Below are 25403 nucleotides of genomic sequence, written 5' to 3' on the forward strand. Positions count from 1 at the left end.
GACAAGCAGAAGCCACCAGGTTCTGCCAACACTAAATGTCCCCTGGTCCTTTTATTCAGAGAGTCCCTCTACAGTTCAGCTGATATTTCAGGGTGCATTTGTCACATTTCATACAACTGTGATGAAATCCAACTAGCTACATCTGACCCAATTTTAATGGAATTCACTAAGTCTTGGTTGTAAGAAGAGATCATTCAAGGGGGATAATTTCACTCCCCCTTTCTCTGGGCCATGAAGGAAGTGAAACCATCCCTCCATAGCTTGAATTTAGCACAAGTGTGCTTGGCCCACTTCGTCTTTGTATACATGGTCCAGACACAGGCTGCCAGGACTGCACCTGTGGATGCAGGACGACCCTCTGGCTTTTGGATACAACCTGCGCAGAGACTGACAGTGTTCGCAGAGCTTCAGGCTGCAGGGCACGGCTGCTCATGAAAGAGGCATGAGCATGCAGAAAGGGGAGCACATCACCGTCCGCAGACTGGGTCTCTGACTAGCACACACTTTAGGGAATGCTTGTTGACATGCTTGAAATGAAAGGTGCTTTAATGAATGCTTGTCTAGTATGGTTTGCAAGCAAGAAGGTTTGCAAGGCACACCAAGAACCGGGCCCTCTGCCGGGCTCCTTTTCTGCTGCAAATCAGAAGGAAAGTGGTCAGCAGCTTCAGCTTATGGTCCAGTGCATGGAGCTAAGCAAGCCAATGGGCAGGTTTTGGTTGACATGAGTGAGGGAGGAAGACAGATAATAAGGGACTTACCCTCACTCCCATGAACCTGTCCCTGAGAACGATCCATGAAAGCAAGAACACAAAAGCTTTGTTGCAGCAGAAGAGCACGGAGACGTCCGTAGTGTTTATTTTCTTTATTGCATGTAAGTACAGGTAGTTTGTGAGTGTCCAAAGAACACCAAAAGGGGCTGCCTTGGTAAAAAACACCTTCAAAGTCAAGCCATTGTCTCCAAAAAATCGACAGCATTCCCTAAAACAGGAAAAAACGCAGTGTTATTATATTCGTGGGTTGAGACAGACCTTTTTATTTCCTATGCCCACTTTTTTTAAAACAACTATAGGAAGGGGTGGGATTGTTTTATTTATCACTATTATTTGTAAACATCTTTCTATTAAAGCTCTTCAACCTATTGCTTTAGTCCACTGAAGAAAATGTTGCACAGTAATCTAATGTCATGATTATCCCTTCTGCGCATGTTAGGTTGGAAGTGATGGTTCCAGGCGAAGGTAATGCTGGGATCACCTGATCTGAAGAGAGCCCAGGGGACTGGCTGAGGCATGCTGTCAGTTGCATAGAAAAAGAAAGACGTCACTAGACACTTTTTTTTGAGGGGGAGGGTGGGTACTTGAAAAAAACTCATTTAAATATATTTTTTAAAAATTTGCCCCAAACTGGATTGTCTTTATGATCAGGTGGGGCAGTCATTCCGTGGGTACTTCAACACATGTTGGATGCTGCACAAATTGGGTAACTATTTCTACATTTTCTCCATGAGGCCATTTTTAGAGTTCATTTTTTTCTACCATGTGGAAGTTCACGTCTCCACGCCATCTAACAGACTAGCAGAAGGAAAGAGCAGATCCAAGAATTCAGCAACCTGGCAGTGGGATGAGGAAACACCTGTAGAAGAAAGGGTTTCAATGCCATCCTAGATTCTAGGGGCAGGACCACTGATATTTCAAAAATCACTTAAGAAAAATAACGTCAACTCTCCACACAGAAGATGGTAGCAGAGCATGGGGAGAACTCTGAGAGGGGCTTGATCCCAGACGGCTGCCCGCTGCCTTGATTCATGGAGAGAAGACCATTGCTCTGCTGGGCCTCACAAGCCAGGTGAGGAGATGGCTGAGCGAGGACTCACCGTTCTGACAGCCATCACCATCCAGGCTCACAGACAGGGCCCAGCGCAGCTGACAGACAAGTGAGCGAGGACAGGAGTTGGCGAAAGAAAAGCTACACTAACTAGAACAAGCCACGTATACTGGGCTGGGGGGAACACCTGGGGAACAGCTGGGCCTGTGCCACTTAATATTAAAATGTAGCAGTCAAGGAGGAAAATTAAAAACAGGAGTCAGTGGGGATTTGGTGTCAGTTTTAATTTAATTTTGTTTGTTCTTACTATCATGCTAAGATGAAATCTGCCTTTGTTCATTACTCCACTAGGGGATAGTCATAGAAGGAACAGAAAACTCATCACCTTCCACTGAACGCAGAGTCTGTGTTGCTTGTAAATAAACCAGTACCAGGTAAAACATTTGAATTACTAAATTTACCATGAAACCAATTCAATGGAATTGATTCTGGCTTGGCTTTATACAGATGAAACTCTCCTCTAACTAATGGGTTGATATTTATGTTTGCCCCATAATTTTCATACAATATTTCAGCTGCATTTTCTATGGGGTCTTCTCAAGCCCCGATTCACAGAACAGTTTTCTTTTCCCCCAGGAACAGTGACTGGGGACAGCTGCCTTCCTGTTTGTGATTAGGGTGGCTACAAAGTGATGCTGGTCCCTTGAGTATGATCAACAAGAAACACAAGTATTCTTTCCTGCCACTGATGTCAACCTATTTCACATCAGTGAAACCTAGGAAGTACCTAGTACCTAGGAAGGAAGTACCTAGGAAGGGTACTTAGAGGTTACCCTTCCTAAGGGCACACAATGCAAGTAGGATTTCCAAGTTGCCTCTGATTTGCTATTATAAAAAAATTGTTCACGCTGTGATAGGGGTGATCCAAAGTAAATCAGGCCACTTACGTCCTCTCTGAGAACCTACAATGGATTCCTCCAAAGTGTGATGGTTCTAGATGTGGTGGGGAAAGGCTGGGGTACAGACATGTCTGGGTATTGATGGCCCAAGTTGCTGACCGGAAATGGAGAGGGGTGTGGGAATCCATCCTGGAGACGGAACAGGCAAGCTTCTCGGGCCCAGTAGAGCTCTGTTGGTCCTTTGAGGACTCATGATCAGGCGACTCTCCAGCATGCCGAAGTCTTTTGGTTCCTACCAACTGAGTCATGTGTTGGCCAAGATTTAGATGTTATTTGTTTCCAATCTTATTTGTGCCAATAGATCTGAGTAATTTCAATTGCATAATTCAATTGAATATTTCCTAAACCAATGACAAATGAGTGAGAAAAGAGAGTTGTTTTTGTATAAAATCTAATTGAATGCTTCAAGGAAGATTCAGTAAAAGCAAGTCACTGAATTAGGTAAGAATGAAAACCAAACACTGAAAAGACAGGAAAAATGATAATCTGTAATCTCTACACTCATATTATTTGACAGATACCTTTCTTGGTATTCTTTAAAGAACCCAGATTGGGATAACCCAGATTGGGGTTTAAAGAACCCAGATTGGCCTGATGGCATTAGGATGGTTTGTCATTTAATTCTAATCAAGACATGTTTATCACTTGTTACATTCACAATTCTAAACAAGGCACTGCAACTGGTATAGAACAAGTAAACAGTCTCTGCTCTTGAGGAGATTATGGTACAACTGGGAAGACTGATTCCTTAATAGGAAGAAAGGCAAGTTTAAGAACAATCACATGTGAGGCAGTATGGAGCATAATAGTGCCGTAGAATTCCCATCTAGTGGAGAGAGTGGACTGATTGGAGAAGACCTGATAAAAAGTACGGATCTGAGTTGAACCTTGAAGGCGAGGTAGAATTCATAGAGTTGGGGGAGAAAGATTACCCTTGGGGGGATAAGAGAAGCGACTGTCCCCATGAAACAAGAACAGATGGCTATGAAAAAGAAAACACTCTTGGAAATTACATATAGGATTGCCAAGTAACAATTAAATAGAATAGTTGGACTATAAAGCCAAGATAATTGAGAAAGAGAGAGACAGAGAGGGAGAGAGAGAGAGAGAGAGAGAGAGAGAGAGAGAGAGAGAGAGAGAGAGAGAGAGACAGACAGAAAAAATAAAAATGGAAGGTCAAGCCAGAAGGTCCAACGTTAAATTGAAAGAAACTCCAGAAAGAGAAAACAGAAGAAATGAAGTGGATTTAAGAAAGTTTCTTAGAACTATAGGCTATGAGTCTTCATAAGAAAAGGGCCCACCAAGCACTGAGCAAAATGATTGAAGAAAGAACCACAACAAGGCACACACTTGTGACATAAAGGGATAAAGATAAAACTTAAAGGCTCCCAAGAGAAATAAAACAAAATAGGCCAAGGGAGAGGAAATGATAATATCATCAGACATCTCAACAACAAAAATGGAAGCTAGATGATAATAGCCTTAACATTTTTCAAGGAAAATTTTTTTCAAGCCAGAATTGTATAGCCAGTCAACCATCAATCAAATGTAAGGGTAGAATAAAGACATTTTCAGTTATACAGCACTTGAAAAAGTTGTCTCCCAAGTCACTGGACGTTGGGTTGCTCCAAACAAGGGTCTAAGCCAAGGAAGAGGACAACAGGAGGCAGGGCTCCAGCACAGGCAGGAATGAGAGCCAGGCCCAGCAGGAATCACTGCGAGGGGCATCTGCAGAGAAGTCTGTGATTATGCAGGTGCTGGGAAAATACTGATAGGTTTTTGAAGTGGTGGCACATTAAGGAAGAAACAGCAATCATTAATGGAAATCAAGGTAAATGAGACAAAAGGGGCAAATATTGCTGGCAGGAGAAATGACAGGTTGTTCACAAAAGAAGACAGTTGGTGAGTAACATTTGCAAGCATAGAACAATGAAAACACTATTAACCCTAAATCGGGATAGCATTATATTAGAGGGAACAGAACCAGAGGAAGTGGGGACGGGTTGGGACAGACATCAGTGCATGTCTACATTTAAGAAGCACAGAGGGAAGAACTTAATTCAGGCCAACTGGCACACATACCAGAGGAACTATCCACAAGAATTGGGAGTGGCTGAGATTGAGCAGGTGGGGAGCAGAAGTTGCTGTTTTTTATAATTTTATTTACTATTTCGATTTCCAAAGTGCACACATGTATTAAATTGCTAAAAATAAAAATTACTTAAAAACACATGAGAGAGGTCAAGTGGCTGTGGTTGAAGCTGAAACGCAAGTACTCTGAGACAGCTTTGTGGAGTGCAGTTGGAAAACGAGATATAGAGACGCCTCAGAAGTTACAGGTAAGCATGCTGTAGCCTAGACAGATTAAACAACACCCTCAAGTTCAATCAGATAGTGGTGGAGCCAGACCTACAGCCTGTGCGCCTTCTCAATGAACACGTCCCAAGATGCCTTCTCTTTTCAGGATCCTTTCCATCATCACTTAAACATGTCTAAGCCTCACTAATCTTAAAACAACCCCCCACAACAAATGCAGGCATCTTGTCAGCACTTTCCCCTCTCTTCTTCTCTTTCAGAGCCAATCTTTTTCAGAATAGTCATCTGCATTCATATACCCCGTGACTGCCTCTCTCGCTTTAATCCAGTGTCTGCTCCCACCACTCACCCAAACCCCTAAAATGATTGCTTGTGACCTTGAGTTGCTAAACCCAACAGACACTTTCCAGTGTTCATCCTACTCTTGGAAGCCTCTGACACTATTGAGTGTTCCTCCTTGAAACACCCTTCTTGGCCTCCAACTCAGCACGCTCCCCTCGGTTTCCTCCTACCTCTCCACACCCTGCCAAGACTTCCTTGGGATTTTCCCAGGGTTCTCTTCTAGTTCCTCCTCCTTTGAGCCTGCAAATAGTCACTGAGCAATCTCATCTACCATTATGGTTTCAAAGCCCAGCTGATGACACTTCCTCTGTCTGATGCCATCTGCACCCTGGACATCCCAGACACCTCAAGTTCACCCTTCCCAAATAAACGTGGTGTCTTCCACCTCAAGCCTTAAAGATGATATGGTACCACAATTCATATTTCTACCCAGGCTGGATAGTTGGGAATCATTCTTAACTTCCCCTATTCCCTCTTCACATCGAATTCATCACCAACACTTACACATTATTTCTCCTAAATATCTTACTCCCAGAGCCATTACCCTGGCCCATGCCTCTATCCGCCTCACTCGGACTCCTGCCACTGGACTCAGCTTCACTCTTCACGTTGTGTCTTCCCCAATCCATTCCACACCCCATGCCACGGTCAGAGCGAGCCTCCTCTTCGCTCACCTCCCCTTGGGATAATGGCCAAGCTCCCCACAAGGCTTACAGGTCCTTCCTGACCTGGCCTTAGCCTGTCCTTTAGCTTTTCCATCACCACTTCTCCAGCCTACTCTGAACTTAAGCCACCTTGAACTCATTTCAGTTCCATGAAGTCAATGACCTGGTTCCCTCTGCTCTAGGTTGCAATGGATTCTCTATCCCCTTTTCCTGAAACACTTCCTTTCTTCTTCTTTCTTTGGTTGGTTTCTTTCCATCCATTGGGTATCAGCTCAGATATCCCCTGGAGATATATATATATATTTTGTCTATGCAGAACTGGGCCTGGTGACATTCTGCATACATATATATCTGCATATATATTCTGCCTAGAATTGGGGCTGATGGATATACTGTGATAGCCTCAGCTGTTCCCTTACAATTGGACACTATATTACTCCCCTTTTTTCCTAGTATACTAAAAAAGTAAATTCATGCATATAGTTTCCATAAGTTTTAGTTGTTTTCCTAAAGAGTAATTGCATTCATAATAGAATACTGTGGGGTTTAAAGATGACTCAAGTGTAGTTTATAAACTCCACTGCTCACTCACATGATTAGGGCACATCTGTCTAGTTAACCGTATTATAAAGAAAACAGGTCCCAGCCCCAGGCATGTTCTTGGATCCTCACCTTACATGTCAGGGGCAGCGGCCAAGATTTTAGCACCTATTGAAAGATTTTCCTGGAAGATGGGATGCAAAATGGCCTTAAACCCCAGCATATTTATATAACCCGTGTCACTTGATCATCTTCATTCAGAGTATCCACGAGCAGCTCGTAAGGTGGTTGTAAGAGATACCAACTCCAGAGTTAGCAGGAAGGTTGGCCACTACGAACTTGAATCATTTTCAACTTTGAGATTCTGAGATTAGAAAATAAAACCTTTCTGACAAGCAAAAGTCACAGTGGCATCAGTGACAACTACTGGATAAATGTTTATAACCATTTATTTTTTTGCACTTATTTAGAGCTTCAGGTTGACATAAACAGCAGAAACCAGTTACCAAAGTTATGAATTAGGCTTTTATTTTGAAAATATTCAGACATCTTTTGGAAAGTGTTAAGCGAAATGGTTTTTCCACGAAAGCCACTACTGCTCATAAGAAAGTGAAATTTTGCATTTCCCACGAGCATGTTTCAATTACACATGTGCCCTCCACAGCAGACCCAGGCTGAGCCAAAGTATCCTTGCATATTAGAAACAAGTTGTCAAGACTAGCCTAAAACTAAAATAAAAGGATTAACTTTTACAGCATAACTAGAAATACCGAATCAGTTTATTAGTTTGATTCCTACATCGTAGATTTTCTGAGCGACTAGTAGTGTTCTGGTAGCGAGTCTAGCAATTATCTGTATGTCTGATTGAAATTGCATCTATGTCTGTCTGTCTGTCTGTCTGTCTGTCTGTCTGTCTGTCTGTCTGTCTATCTATCTATCTATCTATCTATCTATCTATCTATCTATCTATCTATCTAACTCTTGGTCAATTCTGAAAACACATGCCTGAGACATTTAGAGGCAGAAAAAGAGAGGTCTTCCCGGATGTTAGTGGTGCTGTCTTTTCTGGAAAGGGATCTGAGAGAAATGGATGGCATTCACAGCATACAAAGAATTTTATTCCCTGAGATTCCCTCGTAGGAGCGATCCAGCCTTCACCATGTCTTGGTGAGGGAACACTTAAAAGGCAGATCATATCCATGTCCCACTAACTAGGAATTTCACAGCCTCCTCCACAGGAATCTGTTCTTTGTTTCACGTTCAGCTGGTTATTTTGCAAGTACAATCAAGCAGCACAAGTATCTGAAAAGTACAGACAGAGTACCCGCTCTCTGGGCATGGTCTTGTCCACAGGGCCCTGTCTAAGCTGTTAGTTCCAATAAAGTGATTCTGCATTTCACACCCCAGGTGAGGATGGGAGCAGCAGAGACAAGGTGGGCAACAGCTTCCGTGTACCTGCGGAGACTAACGGCCAACTGAAGCAGCCTGGCCACTGGGGAAGGATGGGCCCTCAGAGCTGCTGTGCACTTCCTCCCAATGTGAAACAGCTTCTCGATACCAGAAACCATTCTGCCTGTTCTAGAGAGTTCATTCAAACATCTGCCACGTGGAATAAAGCTGCTCTGAGGACCTTTGCATCAGAGTCCACTTAACCCAGCGACACTAGACATGGAGTTTCTGTCGTGGGGATACTGCAGGACCATCTGTTGCAGGATGGGAATTCTCTCCTGTGCCAGGAGGAGGTAAACAGGCGGGGGTGTTTCTAATGAGGGTCCTTAGTGCTGAAATGGAGCTGGTGGCTCAGGAAGTATCAATTTGCAATGAAGCATATACCCTGTGAAGCAGAAGGACGCAGGGTCCAGCACTGTTCCACAGGCACCAGAAAGTAACAGCTGCTGGGCTCTCCTTCTGATTTGCCACCTTTTTCACGGCTTATGTGTCACCCATGACTCGTTTTGCATTTCACTGAGCTGGCAAGAGTGGAAGCAGGAAGACCTGTTTACAACACACAGCCCAGCAGCATTTTTATTACAGTGGAGAAAGCCTGAGACATCCTGTGCACTTTTCCTCGGCAATCTAAAAGTTGGTGGAACCCAGACTTCGTAAGGATGGGGTTGGGAGTGACCGGGAATTGGATGGTGCCCACCAGAGTCCCAGAATTGACCCCACAGATAGAGCAAATGCTCATCTGCTGGGCAGTCTTGCTTTCTTCCCAGTGGGTGGTCATTTTGGGGGGCTTTGGAGTGCAGAAAGTGGCATAGTTAGTTTACCATGAGGACGAATTTTCTAATAATTGTTCAACAAGAGAAGAACCAGGAGAGCCAACGCTGGGCCCACTTTTGTTCTCCCAGCACCACCTTTCAGGAACCTGGGATGCTATCAGGTGAAAGACAACTGGCAGAAATTCCAGAAATCTAATCCTCTAAAAAATCCTTAAGACTTTGGGAGAGCAGCTCTTCCTCTCTGTCCCAGCCTGTCTCCACCCTTGCAATGGAAAGTCCAAGGCTTGAGACTGAGGCCTGGGCTAATGACCAGTATGGTCTCTGCTTCTGTCACTGTGAAAAGCCGTGGCGTCTTGGTACAGGTCAGTGGCCAGAATGGCAATCTTCAAAGCCCAAGCTTTGCAAGGAGTAATGCAGTGCCCAGTGAGATACTTCATACGGCTCTCTCATAGATCCGGCCCACAGACAGCCGAGAACAGTAAAATGGGGTGGTCAATGTGTGCTGTGGGGACTCCAAAAGGCCGTTAGCCTGACTTTGTCATTAGTGTTAATATCTGCTGTCCTAGATCTTTCTCAAAGAAGCAGGAGCAATAGCTTGTCCTTGCTCACAGCCACCCGTCCACTGCCACCCCCTTCACAGAGCTTCCAGATGTCTGTCTCCTCCGGGGCTTACGTCTTTGACCTCCAGCCCCCCTACCCCCAACACCCTGCAGATCTGCCCCCAAATAGCGTGCGCCCAGCCCTCTCACATCTCCACAGAATTTCATAAATACTGTTTGCACCAATGTCTCTTCCAACAGACCACCCAGCTCTTTCTGGAAGAAGGAGCCCATCCATGTGTCTCAGTCACCTTTGCACCTACCAGGACCTAGGACAGCACCCGACTCCACAGAGACGCTCCATAAACAGGGGTGAACAATACTCAGCTCTTGATACTTAGGCCAACGTCTGCCAACGTCCGCATGTTTGTACGCCAAGAAGTTCAGCAAGTGGATGTCATGTCAAACTGGACGATCCATGTGGGTGGGGACGTTAGAGACCCAACTTCCTTCCTTTAGCTGTAGCTCAGTCAGGCACAGAGGTGGCGAATTCTGCCGGCGTGGCAGGGCTCAGTCTAGAACAAGGGGAAACGATTCCCTTCCCCACTGTCCACATTTATTTTAGTGAAACCCTAATGGCTGATGTGTCAGCTGGAGAGGAATACCTTCCCTACAGAGAGGTGGCTGCCCACCACCTCTGCTGGACAGGACAGAGAAAATCAAGCAGAGCCCATTGCAATGGTTCCTGTGCCACTTCAGGCTCGGTGTCTGAGGGTAAGGGACTCTGCCTCCCCAGGTTCTGCAGGAATCGCATCTGGGTTTAGGGTACATTCCCTGCCACTAATTATGCAGGTGTGTGGGCAATGCTTGTGACTATTTTCAGGAGCTGTGTCAAAACTATTTAAAACTATGGGCATAAATTTATCTTTGAAAAGAAAAATTCAGGGAAGTTATCTTAAAGGCTCTCCCTCTGGCTTTATCAGCAATTTTCTGCTCTTCTAAACAGCCTTTCTTCAAACCAAAGAGATGTAAAGATTTGTGTAATTCAGCATCAAATACACAGGCTGTGTTCCCTGATCTTGAAGAGTAAAACAAAGATGCCCCAAACTCAAAAACATCAGGGTTGTTACTCAGGAGAACAAGTTCACAGAAGCAGAAATGAAATTTTGTTGTATCTTAAGGATAAAAACACTTCCAGATAGGATCCATTCCACAGTGTGCCATTTTGGATAGCACTGATTTATGTTAACTGTGAAACTTTTCAAGGCTGGTACCAGGAGACTGGGGTGTGGGTGTGTGCTCACTGATTTCCAAGGCAGTTTTCCTCTCTCTCTCTCTTTCTCTCTCTCTCTCTCTCTCTCTCTCTCTCTCTCTCTTACCCTCACCCCACTTTACCCCCCTCCCCCGTGAACTGCCTCCATCCAAATGAACAGCATAGATTTCTTCAGAGTTGGATGGATTTCTATGCTACAAACCAATGGCTATTTATAATTAATTAGACTGAATCTTAGGAATTATCTGAATATGTACTGCTTGGCCCTGTGCTGTTGTGTTGATTGGAGACATGCATTGTTCGCCTTTGAAGTCACTGGTGACTTCCTGAAATTCAAGGGTTCAAAAATGGCTAAAGGCTGTCCTTTCTTTGGGTATTTCTGCAGCTCAGAGAAAACTCCAGGACACACCTGAGTCCCTGCCCTTGCTTCCTCCCACCCTAGACTCAAGCCTGAGCCCACGGAGCTTCCGATGGGCCTTCCCATTTCCCATCTCACTGCAGTTCCTACTTGTGGTTCCTTTCTGTTCTCCCAGAGCCTGCAAACCCCCAGTTTCATATAACTCTGGTTGTGAGAGTTAGTCTACGTTTTCTAGGAAAGCAGAGTTTTCAAAGTGAAGTGACACCCATCTGCCCAGGGTGGCAGAGGTATCCAGAGGTAGATCTTGCTCAAGTGCCCTTTGGGAACCTGATAATAAGCCTTTGAGGTCTTAAATCTAAAAATAAATTAGCTGTATGTCTCTAGGCCTCAGTTTTTCATCTGTGAAATGCAGGACCAGTTCAAATAACTTCCAAGGTCCTTTAACATCAAAAAATATACAAACATGAGATTCATATCCTAATAGCTTAAAAATCTAAAGCTGGAAATAAGTCCCTGGCAGAAGCTGGGGCCCAGGAAGGGAACCACTGTTTGTGAGGCAGCAGGGGGATGGGTCAAGCCCGCAGCTCTTTTTCCTCTCTCACAGGTGCCCCCCAAGCAGCAATGAACCTTTACTCTGAGCATATTAAAAGCAGTCCAGTGTAAGCCCTGCATTGCAAATCTGCAGGGCCCTTTCTCACCTAAGGCAGGGCATTTGGAAATGTCACACACTCGCGTCAGGAGTCTAACATCTATTCCAGCCTCTCAGAATGTTCCACCAAACATCGCAATTGTTTTCATCATTTCTTGCTAATAGTGCAGGAAGCAGATGACTTCAGGAGCCAAATCTTCTCAGACCGTGTTCTCTATGCCCAGAATCAAGGGTCCCCTGGTCTGCAGAAGGCCCCGGCTCAGAAGCCAGACTTCGAAGGGACAGCCTCAACCATTGCTATGCTTGTTGTGGTTCTAAATGTGATGAGTGGCCAAAACTAAGCACAAAAGCCAGACCTGGAGTAATGTTTACTGGATGAATGAACCTAGACCTCACAAATCTCTGCCCACCTCATCCTGAGACCCAGGAACATAAGCTACCAGACCTGAAGCCAAGCCCAGGCGTGCGCAATCTGAGATTCCCGGGAGCCAAGTCAGCCGGCCTCACCCTCATCACCCTCTACTTCATGGTGCTGTTCCTCTCATCCCAGCTCGAGCCTGTCCTCCTGCTCTGTGCTCCACCATCAAGACCTCCACCAGCTCTGGATGCCTTTAGCTTTTGCCTTAAAATGCCTTTGGAAATTACAAGATCCAACTGTAAGAAGACCCTGATTGTGGTGAACACAAATTATGGTGGCTTTTCTAGTCACAAAAAATCCCTCTAGTGGCCAGCTTTGTGCTACTCCCCACTCTGCTCTTCTGGGAAACTGCTTCTCCGGATGCTCCCCAACACCCCCCAGCTCCAGCCACGTGGTGTGGACCAGGGACCAGCAGCATCAGTGTTGCCCAGGAGATTGTCAGAAATGGACTCTCAGGCTCCACCTCAGACCTGCTTCTTGAGATGAGAAGCTGCATTTTAACAAGCGCCCTGGTGATCTGGGGGCCCGTTACCATCTGACGGCTGCTCCCCTAGCCACCTGGACAGAATGGCAAGTGCTCTCTGTTGCCCTTTTGGCCAGTGATTAGTGTGAATGTGGGGGGAGGAACAGACAAGTGACCCAAGTGGGCTCTAACAGGAGCTCACCCCCAACCCCTAACCCCCAACAGTCATCGTCATCAGTGCTTGCCTTCTTCTGTGGTGAAGAGTCTGCTCTTCTTCAGGGGCGCATATGAAGTTTAAGGCCAAGACCTACTAATGCCCTATCCCCAAGCCCAACCCAGTCTGCAGTAAGACAGAATCAGGCCAGTACATGGAGTGGCAGAGCTGAGAGACCAAAGGAGCAAGGGAGAGGGAAAGGAGCAAGGGCCGTCCTGCTAGCTCCCGACTTCCTGGTGCCAGTCTCCCAGGTTCTTGAATGTTCTGGTTCATTCCAACCAGATACTCAACTCCTCCATCAAGTCTCCTCCTCCATCAAGTGAGCCTTGACACTGTTCTTCCAGTAAATCTCATTTTGTCCCCCTAAAACTAATTTGGTTTTATTAATTTTTAACCCAAAGGGTGCTGACAAGTACCCTCTAAGTCAGAGGCTGGGACCTTGGCAGTCCATCCAGGATGAAGGAGGGAAGCTGAGCACAGTCTTCATCTCCCCTGTTGGTAAGTGTCCCCAACGTTGACATTGGCTCCAGGACACGGGGCAGGGAGGGCATCGCTTCCACTTCAGACTCTCTTGCGAGTGTACACGGAGTCTGCCCTGTGCTTGTGGGCCTGGGTTTGCTGGGGTGTAATTACAACATGCGTCAGCCTGGATAGATTTTTATGTACCCATATCTGGGGGTCTGCTGTACCTTTTAATCTGAAGATTCCTATCTTACACCATTTCTGGAAATTTTTTCTTATCATTATTCTTTTAAAAATTGCTTCTCCCCATTTTGTTTTTGGAACTCCTGTTAGAGGAATGTTGTAGTTTTTCATTTTATTTTTTAAACATTCCATCCTCTCTTCTCATTCTATGTCTCTCTTTCTCTTCCCCCCTCTCTCTGTATTTTCTTTCTCTTTATGTTTCTGTGTTTTATTCTGGGTGATTTCCTCATAATAATCTTTCAATTCACTAATTCTTTTTTCAGCGTTATCTGGTTTACTGTTTAACTCATCAATTTCTAGAATGTTTGCATAGTTAGCTTTCAATTTTGTCCCCCATGTACAATGCCCTCTTCTCTTCTTTCTTTGAACATTTTAAACAGATTTTTAATAACTTCTTTGGATTTGTTCAGTAGTTGCCAGGGTATAAATTCCACCATTTTTGTGGTCTGCGAACTTTCTCTTGCATGGTGTTTTTTTACTTTGTGATTTGTAAATTTTGACATTGGACTCATTGTAATTTGGAGTCATTTCTGTGAAAATACCATATATGTAGTATGGTGGAGCTGTCCCCAGGGGGCAGTTTCCTGTTTGCTTCTGCATGGGTCCTATGGGTTTTCCGAAACGTGGGTGGCTTCTTTGTTAATTTCTTAGCTCATGCTTTGGCATTGTTTGGTTAATGTGAATGTAGACTCTATCCTTGCACACAGCATGGACTCCAGTTTCTAACAGTGACTTTTCTTTTTCTTTTTAAGAGTGGGCAACCTATTTCTGTGCTGCACCCTGGTGTGGCAGGCAGAGTTTTTCCAGTCTCCTCTCATGGACGGGAAGGCCTTTTTTGGGTCCAGCTTTATTTAGACAGGTGTAGTCACATTCCCAGTCACACATGAGGCCAACAGGCTCAACCCAGGGCATGTAGTTAATCCCATCAGTCCTGCGGGCAGTTTGGTTTTCTGCTAATTCTTCCTTCTGGCACCTGGCAGTTCTCTTTCCTTGATTTCAAGGACAGTATGTATTTTACTTAATTTCCTGTGAAAGTTTATCCAGTACTTCTGTACGCTGGAGCAGGGTGGGTAGGAAAGAGTTTCTCCTACCAACTCGGTCTGCCTATTGACTGGAAGTTCTGGTGACAAAGGCCCCCGGGATCCCTGGGGAGGGCAGTCCTCTCCTGTGGAAGCTTAATACAAAAACATCACTAGGCATCGATTAATTAGCCTTTCAAGGTTCTGGGCTCCATGTCAGACTTACAAAATTGTGCTCATCATAGATACTTTCTCTGCCCCCATTTGCTTTCTCTGGGTTATTGTGGCATGATGCTTGTAATTCTCTGTTCAAACAATTGTGGAAACCAGAGGCTTCTGACAAGTTCCACAAGAAATAGTCCCACTTGAAATGGATAGCTCCACAGCTAGAGCAGCAGTTGGTTCTTCCTGCTTTGACCAAGAGGCAGCGGGGGTCAGTGTATAAGACATAATGACTTTTGAAGCCAGAGAGACAAAGATTAAATCCTGCTTCACTGCTTGTCACCAGTGGGGCCATGATTATTTTTTGGAGTCTTTGGGATCCTTATCTTCATCAGGAATATGGGCATTTTAGCCCCAACCTTACAGGACCATGGTGGTAGTTAAATGAGGCGATGAATTAAGCTATCACCAAAGTGGCTGACATGGTAGAAACTGCAACTGTATTATCCTCCCTCCTTTCCCATTCCCTCCCTTCACAAAGGACAGGTTTCAAGTTCAGGAAAATACTTTGAGTCTAATCTCTTGTGATATCTACAGACACAGATGAAGAATGTCTAGTGTTTTGTACCAAATCAAAGCAGACACTGCGATTAGTCTGACCGCATTTCATTAGTCTGATTTTTATTAATAGTTGCTAAACTGCAAGCGAGAGTCACAAGGGGTTTTTAGAAAAGTACTAACTGAATAATGATTTACATCTTGAGCATTTAAAATCCTACCAAATGCCACATTGTATTCAACTATCTCAATTTACTAATGCTGTGAGTTTTACGGCTTTCTTTGTCTTTCTTTGTTTTCACAGGTGTGGTGCTCTGGCTTGGGGGCGGGGGTCTATACTGTGGTACAGACTCTGCACTTGAACATTTGGTAACATAAAGATTTGCCCTACACCAACCTCTACAGGGAGGCCGCTGTCTTTCAACCCAAAGTCAATGCAAATGAAGGAATTAGCATTTAAGCTTAGAGTTAAAGTGAATGATCCTATTCACATACTGAAGTCTCATATCCTAGAGCAAAGCTTTCTGTATGCAGCAGCCATTCACTGGTGGTGCTGAGGCTGGTGGTGCAGAGAAGCAGCAAAGAAATGTGGTAAAGACACAGGCTCCAGAGCGAGACTGCTTGGGTCTAAATTCTGGGTAGGACAGTGACTTGGGCCAATCACCTCACCTCTCTGTGTGTCAGCTGCATCATCTGTAAAATGGGAATAATAATACTAATACCCATCTCATGTGGTCATATTGCCTTGTAAATATAAGGTGCTTAGATGAGTGCCTGGTACATAGTAAGCATTTGAAAAATGTTAGCTGTTATTTTAGCTATTATTAATAGTGTTTTTATTTTTTGGGGGGGAGGGTGATACATAAAGCCCTCCTTAAAAAGGCTCAGTAGTGCAGCTTGGATCTGGGTGTTGGGCAGACCTGGAACCGACATGTCACTCTTCCATTTATTTGCTACGTGGCTGTGTAAGTTATTTAACCTCTGTGAGTCTGTGTCCTTATCTCCAATACGCGTGTTAAGTCATAGCTCGCAGGATTATTAGGAAGGTAAAAAAAATAAGAGAGTACCTGGGAAAGTGCAGGGTCTGGCTGGTGCTTCATAAATGTTAGTTACTTTCTCTATTAATGCAAAACTCACTAGGTCTGAGGAATTCCACGGCTCTTTGGAGAGCTGTGAGGGACGTCCTCCTTTGACCCTGATTTGTGGTCCAGGTTCATATATATTACTACATATTGGTCCTAATTCTACTTCTTAGAAACAGTCCCATACGTTTTCTATTTAGATAGGTAATCAAATATTTGGAGGTTTCTTCCCTCCAGACTAATTTGCTTGGTTCCTATCACATCTGTGGGACCTGGCTTTGGGTCTTCTCACCACCTTCACTGCTATTCATCTGTTTCTCTTAAACTGTGGTCCCAGATAATATTGCTAGTATAATCTGATCATGGCAGAAGAGGACAAAATGTCAGTTCCTTAATCCAAATTATTATACTTTGTTGTGTAATCTGGATTACATCAAAATTATTAATGGTTTCATCATGCAAATAGCTCATGTTAAGATTATAATCCTTCTCACATGCGTGGTCTTTGGGCCTGCACCTAGCCCTGTAGCTGCTCCTGTATTTTGTGGGTCCGTGTGGACACTGTACATTTATTCCTATTAAATTTCTTGTTATATCTGGCCCTGCTTTCTAGCCAGCTAGATCTTTGGGGATCCTGATGGTATCATACAACACACCAGTATTCCTCCTAGATTGTGTGCTATTTACAAGTGTGACAAATGTAACTTCTATGCTTTCACCAGAGTCATTGATAAAATATTGAGACAGACTAGACAATGGGCTAAGCCCAGGTAGAGGTCCTGAGACATTCCCCTTGGGGTTGACATAATCCACACGCCGCTTTGGGGGCAGCAAGTCTAGCCCCTACATGTCTTGCTTTCAGCCCTTGTTTCTCCACCTAAGCTTCTTACAAGAGGAGGTCAGATGCTTGGCTGAAGTTCAGCGATACAGTGTGTACCATACTCTCGAGCTAGCACTCGGGGATTGTCACCAAAAAAGGCAGTGGTGCTCCGCTGACATGACAGGTCCTTGGAGAATGAAGCCATCCCCTAGGGAGCCCCATCTGCGTCAATTTAAAGGCTCACAACTCATCCCATCACTAATACAGCCTCACATGTGCCAGGGATCAAATCTCGCATGAAAGTTGGAATTGGCGTGTCTCTCTTCTTCCCTTGCCCATCTCTAGTCTTCTGCCCGCCTTTCTCCCCGGAGCTCCTCAAGGACCACTGGCTGTGTTGGTGATCTCCTCGGCTAGTTCCATTGATATCCCAGAATGCCACTACTTGGACCAAGTGATCTGGACACCTGCATTTAGAGAAGCCAGGCATTCCCTCACCCCCTCCGCCTCACTCTGGGCCCTCAATGACCTCTAATTTCTTCCCATATTCCTCTAAGCTCTTTAACACAGGAGACAAAATCACAAGGAAGACTTTTTGCCTTCTTGTCTCCATCGTCCCACATTCCTGAGGCCAATAGAACAGAGCGAGGCACCCAGAACAAGCTCTATTCACGTTTGGTGGATGTATGAATTCTATTCGAAACCGAGGCAACAGTTTCGGTAACAACTCTCACAGGGAGATGAAGAGTTCGAGGGAAACATTTATGTGGAATGTGACCAGGAGCGGAGGGAGGACTGGACGTGTGCCCTATAGCAAACAGTTGCTTTGTGCACAAACTTAGAAGTAAGACACACCTGGATGTGAATTCTGCTCTCATCGCTTCCTAGCTGTGTGATCTTAGGAAAGTCAGTTTTCCTCTCTGAGCCTCAAATCTGTCATCTCTGTGATGGGGATAATGATATCTGTCTTAAAAAGGTACGATCCATATTTCATTGGATATTATGTCTGAAGTTTCCTGGCATGTGGTAAATGCTCAAAAAGTGGTGTCTGCTGCCAGTGCTATTGATTAAATCATCATCGAAATTATTAGCGGGTCCTTGAAAATTCTAGGCGTTGTGGGCAACCGTTCCTCATCGTATAACGCCCATTATAATGCCCGGCACTACACCTTTTACCACCAGTCAGCAATCTCACTACAGAGAGCCTGCTGGTGGACAGAGTTGTGAGGACTCTTCCCCCAGGTCCTCATTCTTTGGAAGGCTGGATTCTTCTGCCATCAAAGATTTCTGCCCTTTTAAACATTCCAGAATTCAGCGGTCTTTCAGTGGTGGCCCACATCGTGAAATCCATTCACACTCACTGTTATTAGGATCTGCCTTAGAAACAACAGGACCAGTCCAATTTCCTGTTGGTCTGCGTGCTATTGTGCAATCCCCAGTACCTTCAATGAAGTGTCAAGTACATCTAAACGCACAGCTACGAATTACAGTGAGTTGCGCAGTTGTTGATTCTGAGTTATTTGGAGAGAAAATGGCTGTAATTAGCATACAATATCCATCCTTTGTGTTTTAAGAATATTTATTAGGTAAAGCATAGGAGGAGGTGAGATAGTTTGTCCAAAACAGTTCCTACAAAATCAAGGCTTTGTTTATGGTCATCTGCACTTGGGCCAGGGCCAGCCCGATGGGAGAGGGTGACGAGTCAGGACTCTGTCAGGAAATGCTCGTCAGGCCCGTGGGAGGGCTCTGTCCTAGACGTGGAGAAGGGCTCTCCTCTGAAGTCAGACTCAGGTCAAGAGCAGGGCTGGGAGAAGACCCCAGGTCCAGCCCCATGAGGGTCAGGAGCTAAAGGCCCACCAGGGGCCTGCACCCCGACAGGCCCGTTGTCAGGCTGGAGGCCACACGAGCACATGGGGCCCTAGCGCAGGCTGTGGTAGGGACTGCATATCAGCTTGGTGGGACCTCTGAACATGTACTTATTCTTCCAGAACTGAGCACAGCAGTAACTGGCTGGTGAAGGATTGGGGGCACAACAATGTCAGAAGGTGTTGGGAGGGCCGTCATTTGCCCGGCAGGCACCTCACGCCGCAGGGCTGTGAGGCCAGGACGCTCCTCCACGGAGAAACGGACACTTGGGAAAAGCACTGAGCACTGAAGCTCAGCCTCATCCCGGCGGCCAAGTGTGCTCCTTGCTCCCCGGCCAGGGCTGCAGCTCTGACAGGAATGTGACATGATGAGTAAGAGATGAGCAAGTGGTTGGCTGCGGCTTTACAATGCGCTGAAACCCCGAGACAAAGCACCCAGAAGTCTGCACACAAGCGTGAAGAGCTGATTCCTAGGACCTGACAGCACAGGGCATCTGTTTCCAAGTGAGAGGCCGAACCAGTCTGAAGGTAACTTTGGATGTGTGGATTCTTCTACCACTTATCGTGGACCCCTTTCCAGCTCAAGAAAAAAAAATGAGCTGCCTACTTTGTACTTATTCCATGAAGTGTGTCTAAAGATTCCATTTTAACCAGTTATTTTTTGTGGTTGTTCTGAGACTTTTAAAAAGTCTGCTTTAATACCTCATTCCATCTGTTTTCCACTTGAAATCTATATAACTTCACTAACCGTTGTCACCCCAATAAACTCTAATTTAAAAAAGGACAAACATTAAAAAAAAGAAATCTGTTTCCCAATGGAGTATCAGAGTTGGTAGAGAGTGATTTTATATCCATTCTCCTCTCTGCCAACTGGGGACAAAGAGGAAACAGGCCTTAGACCGTGTGTATTAGTTTTATCAGGTGGCCATAACTTAACTGCCACAGACTTAGACAACAGACATTTATTTCCTCACAGTTTGGCGGCCAGATCAAGGTGTTTGGTTCCTTCTGAGGCCTCTCTCCTTGGCGTGACATCAGCCGTCTTCTCCCTGTGTGTCTCTCTTCTGTGTGTGTCGGTGTCCTAATCTCCTCTTCTTGTCAGGACACCAGTCATAGTGGATTAAGGCCCATCCACATGACCTCACTTTAATTTAATTGCCTCTTTAAGAGCTCTGTCTCCAAATACAGTCACATTCTGGGGTCCTGGGGGTTAGAACCTCAACACGTGAATTTAGGTGCCACACAACTGAGCCCAGAGCTCTCCTATAAGGACCCAGTAGCCTGGGAAGGCACTCTGCCACCTGCGCCGTGACTTCTGCCTTGGAAGGACATCAGGCACCTCACACTGGAGTCCCAGCAACCCAGCCACGCAGGCAGTACTGAGCTTTCTCATCAGGATGGGGATGGTGCACTGGGACTTCCTGGATGGAGGGCTCCCCTCATCATTCTTCTCTCCACTGCCTTCCAATAAAGACTGTCTCAGTTACAGGGCAAATTCATTTCATGATGAATCTCAGTACAATGGTTGAAACACAGCCATTAGTGAAACTCAGCCATTATAGCCCTTCTCTGTATTGTCAATGTAGGTGGTGGACGAGGTCCAGGAGACAATAAAGCGCAGGCTGTTTAGGGGGAAATCCGTTTGGTACCCCCATGATTTACTGAGCACCCTCATTTTGGGTGTAGCCCTGAGCTAAAAACAGCAGGAACCGTTCATGGTACACTGGCTGGAAGCAAATGAAGAGTCCTTGCCATTAAAATGCTAATATCTTCTATTCTGAAGGGAAAAGGCTCCTGGTAGACAAAGGAGGGGCTCATCCTAGCTCCTGTCGTGATCAGTGGCCAGACAGGAGCAGACCTGGCCCCACGAGAACAAGCATGGATGGTCAGTGAGGCAGGTGCCATGGACGGCCACTGTCAAGCATGATAATTTGTTAACGGAGCAAGGATGGACTGGGTAAACGGTGCCGGCAGTCCAGGAAAGTCTAACTAACATGCTGGGAAGTAAAAACACACCACGTATTTACACGATGGAGCACAGCCAAGTTCTGATTACAACTGTAAATGGGACCAGTCCATAAATGAGCGTTGTTGGCCTTTGTTGTTCTCAACTGCGAGACAGTCTTTGGCCCAAAATTTTCCTTTTTACTGTTCTAGACCAAGCCTGTCAGGGACGCTGACTCACCCAGGCCCACCCACAAGCAGCCAATGTGTCCCCACCGTCCTGCCCACTCCCATTCCTGGGCTGGATGCTGGCTCTTCGCTCTCTCGGTGCCCTCTGCTCGCCCCCTCCTGCTCTCTGTTTCAGGTGTCCTGTGGGCACCCCATGTGAGTGGCCTGCTCGAACCTGCACAGACCCTGCTCCCAGCACGATGGCCCAGGAGCCCTCTGATGAGCAGGGCTTGAAAGTTAGAAACCATATACTCATCTCCCTCGGCCTTTCCATCTCTGCTTTTAAAAACCACACCAGTCCAACCAAGCCCTGCAATATGTTATCTTAGGAGAAAGACACACAGATGACACTGTTGGGTTCACAGCACCCTAAGATGTGCCTCTGTGATATGAGGGTTATTTTGAGCCAAAGGCAAGCGAGACCCTGCAGCCTGAGCAGCTTCTGCCCATGGTAACTACATAGAATTTATTCAAGTTAGGGGCCTTGCCCATAAGAAGAGATGATCAGAGATAACATTTTATGACCTATCTGTAGGGCACGACAAATACTAATTGCTGATCATCTGCTGTTCTTAACGTCCTGCAATGACCCTCGGGAGCCCCAGGTGCTTTTCCCCATCCTTAGCTCAGCATGTCATAAATACATCATTTTTCCGTTCTGTCTCAGAACCGCTCATATATGTGGGGTCTCTGACTCTGTCATGTACATATGTGTACATATGTGATTAAATTTGGTTACTTTCTCTTGTTAACTTGTCTCATGAAGATTTAATTATTAGAGCAGCCAAACAAGCAAACAAACCAGAAGAGGAAGGCTTCTTCCTACTCCCCACTCCCTCATAACAACATTCCAGCTTTAGTCTTCCTCTCAAATGATGCAGGGTATTCTCCTTTTAGACTTAAAAACTTCCGTCTCAGCCATTCCCCCTCTCATTTTGCAGCATCTTCTGGCTTCCAGAAAACCAATATAAAACCACAAATCTTGTTTGTCGTAACTTCTAGCCACAGTCTACTGTTGCGTGTTTTTAGGCATGCCTATTCACTTGGTTACGATGAAAGAAAAAGAGGGATCTACAGCGAAGGTGATTAGGGTGGGATGAAATGGGGGCACGCTTTGGCATGTTGCTTCTTTAGGAGAGTGAGATTAGCATTTAATAAGACTTTAAGCCAGAACAACACACCCATTTCCAAAGCTGGTAATTCAGAATAGTATTCCAGTAAAGGGCCGTAAGTGTGGGAACTTCCTTCCTTCTACACAGGGCTAGTGTCAACGTGGCTTTGAGGGACAGCTGAGGTGGCCCGTGTGCCTGCGTATAAGTGCCCTCCTTTGCCTAGAGATCCTGGTCATAGCACCGAGTGCTTCTTCCACGTCCACTATCTCATCCCACCTTCTGTTCTCCTCTCCCACTTAGAAAATCCCGACAAACCAAAACATGGCCGTTTGGTGAGCTGCCTTCCCTCCAAGCTCTCTAATCAGAAAACATTTGACAAATGCGCTTCCAGCAGCCTGCTCCCCTGACTCCCATCTCCCCCCACCAATTTCACTGCCCACTGGCCTTTGTCCACAAGTATCACCCACAGACCAGGGCAGCCTTCTCCTCCAGAGGCCAAGCTCCTGGGACACAGGGTGTTTCTTGTGCTCTCTCCTAGGCTACCCTATCCCACCCCTGCCTGTAGGGCAGAGACCCACAGTTGGCCATTGAAATGCCATTGAAACCACCATGACCTTGAGGGCAGCAGCTATGTGAAAAACAGATAGATTTGGATTACAAGGCGCGTGTCATTCAATACAGGTCAACCTAGCTTGGCTGAAAATCTCTTCCAAGAATCCCTAGTGTAATGTCTAAGCTCCTCCAGTGACCAGATCCTAGGGGAGCTCTATTCTTCCTGCTGCTTCATCTTTCCTACCACATAAGAGGCATTCTGCTTTAACTTCTCCATCCTTCAATAAGGCAGGTAGCTTTCTCTTTGAGTCCTTGGTCCTGGGGATACAGGTCCAAGCTACTTCCTACAGCTCTCTGACCTTGGCTTAGTGCTATCTGTAGATCTGCCCAACAGTCCTGTGCTGGAGGCTCTCAGCATGCTTGTCAGAAATCGGGAGTGCTTCCTGTGTTCCTGCTCAGCCCCCCACACCTCTTCTCTGCTGGCACCTGCTCCCTACCTCAGAGAGTTCCATCTGGGCAGGGCCCCACCTCGTGGCCACTCTCACTCTCAGACCATTTTAGCCGTAGGTATTGCTGCTGTTACGGAGAGGGGTGACCTGCCTCCATCAGGCCTGGCTGGAACTCCATAAGCTCACAGACCCCCTGCAGGAGCGGAAACACCACTACTTGGAGGGAAAGGCCACTGCACTGTTGTACAGCTCCAAGGCTAAGGCAGGCTTCCTTTACTGAGACTTCGTGTAGCAACAACGCTGGATTCATAAGCACAGCTGGTGCTTATGGGGACCATCAGTTTAAACAATGATGCAGCAGGATTTGAACTCGAGACATTGGACTCCACTTTCGGTAATCATAACCGCTGCAAGCCATGTCCCACCTTCTCAAAGAGTTCTAATTTTGCCCCCTAAAGCAATTAAAAAACAGTAAAAGTTTGGCCTCCCTTGTACATGACACTGTCTGAAAACTTCTGAAGACACCCAGCCTTTTCTCTTCAAGTGAAACATTCAAAATTCTCCCGAAATCTGTGCTGTACGATACGGTAACCACAAGTCACATGTGGCTTTTTATGATTAAAATGAATCTAAAAATTCAGTTTCTCACTCAAACCAGTCGTATGTCAAGTGTACGCTATAAACGTGTGCTGAGTGGGGCCCTCGCTGGGCAGTACAGACAGAAGCTCCCCATTGTGCAAAGATCTGCTGGACAGCGCTGCTCCATGGTCACCCAAGGTCGACCAGATGCCTTACCATCCTTTGTACATACTCTCCCGGGGCGGTGAACTGACACCAGCCTATACCACACACCTTGTCACTCTGGTGCAGAACTTCAAGTAACTGTCATACTCTTGTTCTCTGGTGTCGACCAAACATGAACTGTGGCCCACTCCCTCTGATTCACAGCTCAGGCCACATACGGCCATGCTAGATGCAATGAGCACACACTTCGAGGTCTAGGGCTTTTATCAGAAATCACATATTTTAGTTCTAAAGATTGAACTTAGTTCCCAGGTGTAATATCTTAGATCCGAGGTTCTGTGCCTCATGGCCAAAGTCAGCCCGCAGCTGCTTTGTAAGCAAAGTTTGATTGACACGCAGCCACACTCAGTGGTTAACGAATTCTCAATGGCTGCACTCTGCAATGGCAGAGTTTGGGAATTACAACGGAAACCCAAAGTTTTCACTGTCTGGCCCTTTTCAGAAAGTGTGTCAGCCCTGCCTTGATCCACAGAGCTTTGTCTGCCTCATGGGCCTGATACACTATTAGGGTGGAATGTGGGGGAGACAGCATGCATCTTCCCCATAACTGAGGTCCCTCTTCTGCCAAAGGTGCATGTCTGCAGCTGAGGTCTTCCTTGGCATTTTAATTCTTATCAGAATTCTCACAATCCAGTAATTTTGGGGTGACAATTTCTAACCGATTTAGTTGGGTTACTTATAGTGATGCAGTCAGATTGGAACATTCAACCGCTGAAAACAAGAAGCCTAACTCGGCAATGGGTTGGTCAGGGGACATTTTCAAAGCAAGTGGTCCCCAGAAATTCTGACTAAGCAAGTCTGGTGGGACCTGGGGCTCTGAACTTGAACAAACGCCCAGTGATTTCGCTGTAGGTGGACCACTGGTCATATTTTGGGAACCAGGCATCTCTTTTAAGGACCAGCTCCCCCTGGTGGTCCCTTGAAAAGGGAGCCTCCTACAGAAACGTGTACATGAAGGGGTCCAGCTCTTGCAAAAGACAGCAGGATTGCCATCACTTTTTCAGCTCCCTCATTTTGCCTGTGTCACCTTTGGAGCCCAGCGATTTTGTCAGTACCTCCAGATTCTGCTGGAGAGGAGTTCCTGGACCCACCTGCTTGGGAAGTCAGACAAAAGCGGCAGTAGCTGCTGGAAGGGCAATGCCGGATGACTGTCTGCAGCTTAATGTCTGCCTCGGGAGCGTGTCTTTGCTGGGATGCCTCAGTTTACCCCCTACAGAACCATGGGTCTGCACTAGGTGAACGGCTCCCAGCACCTGCAGTGTGGGTTCGAGCTGGGGAAGCTGGTGGCCATGGGGGTGGAGGGAACCAAGCCAGTGGGAGAATAGTG

At 46.0% G+C, this 25403-nt stretch overlaps 1 protein-coding gene across 3 annotated transcripts in view; it reads right to left on the minus strand.

Moving 5' to 3' along the window:
* SLC35F3 (solute carrier family 35 member F3) overlaps positions 1-25403 on the minus strand; it is a 288066-nt gene that overhangs the window by 12956 nt on the left and 249707 nt on the right. For all 3 annotated transcript variants that reach the window (XM_081039045.1, XM_081039044.1, XM_081039046.1), the window contains one exon: positions 759-978. In XM_081039045.1, coding sequence (XP_080895171.1) covers positions 759-978 — 220 coding nt within the window. The remainder of the gene's footprint in view (positions 1-758; positions 979-25403) is intronic.

This window comes from Rhinolophus hipposideros (assembly GCF_964194185.1).
Source record: "Rhinolophus hipposideros genome assembly, chromosome: 26".
Taxonomy (NCBI): Eukaryota; Metazoa; Chordata; class Mammalia; order Chiroptera; family Rhinolophidae; genus Rhinolophus; species Rhinolophus hipposideros.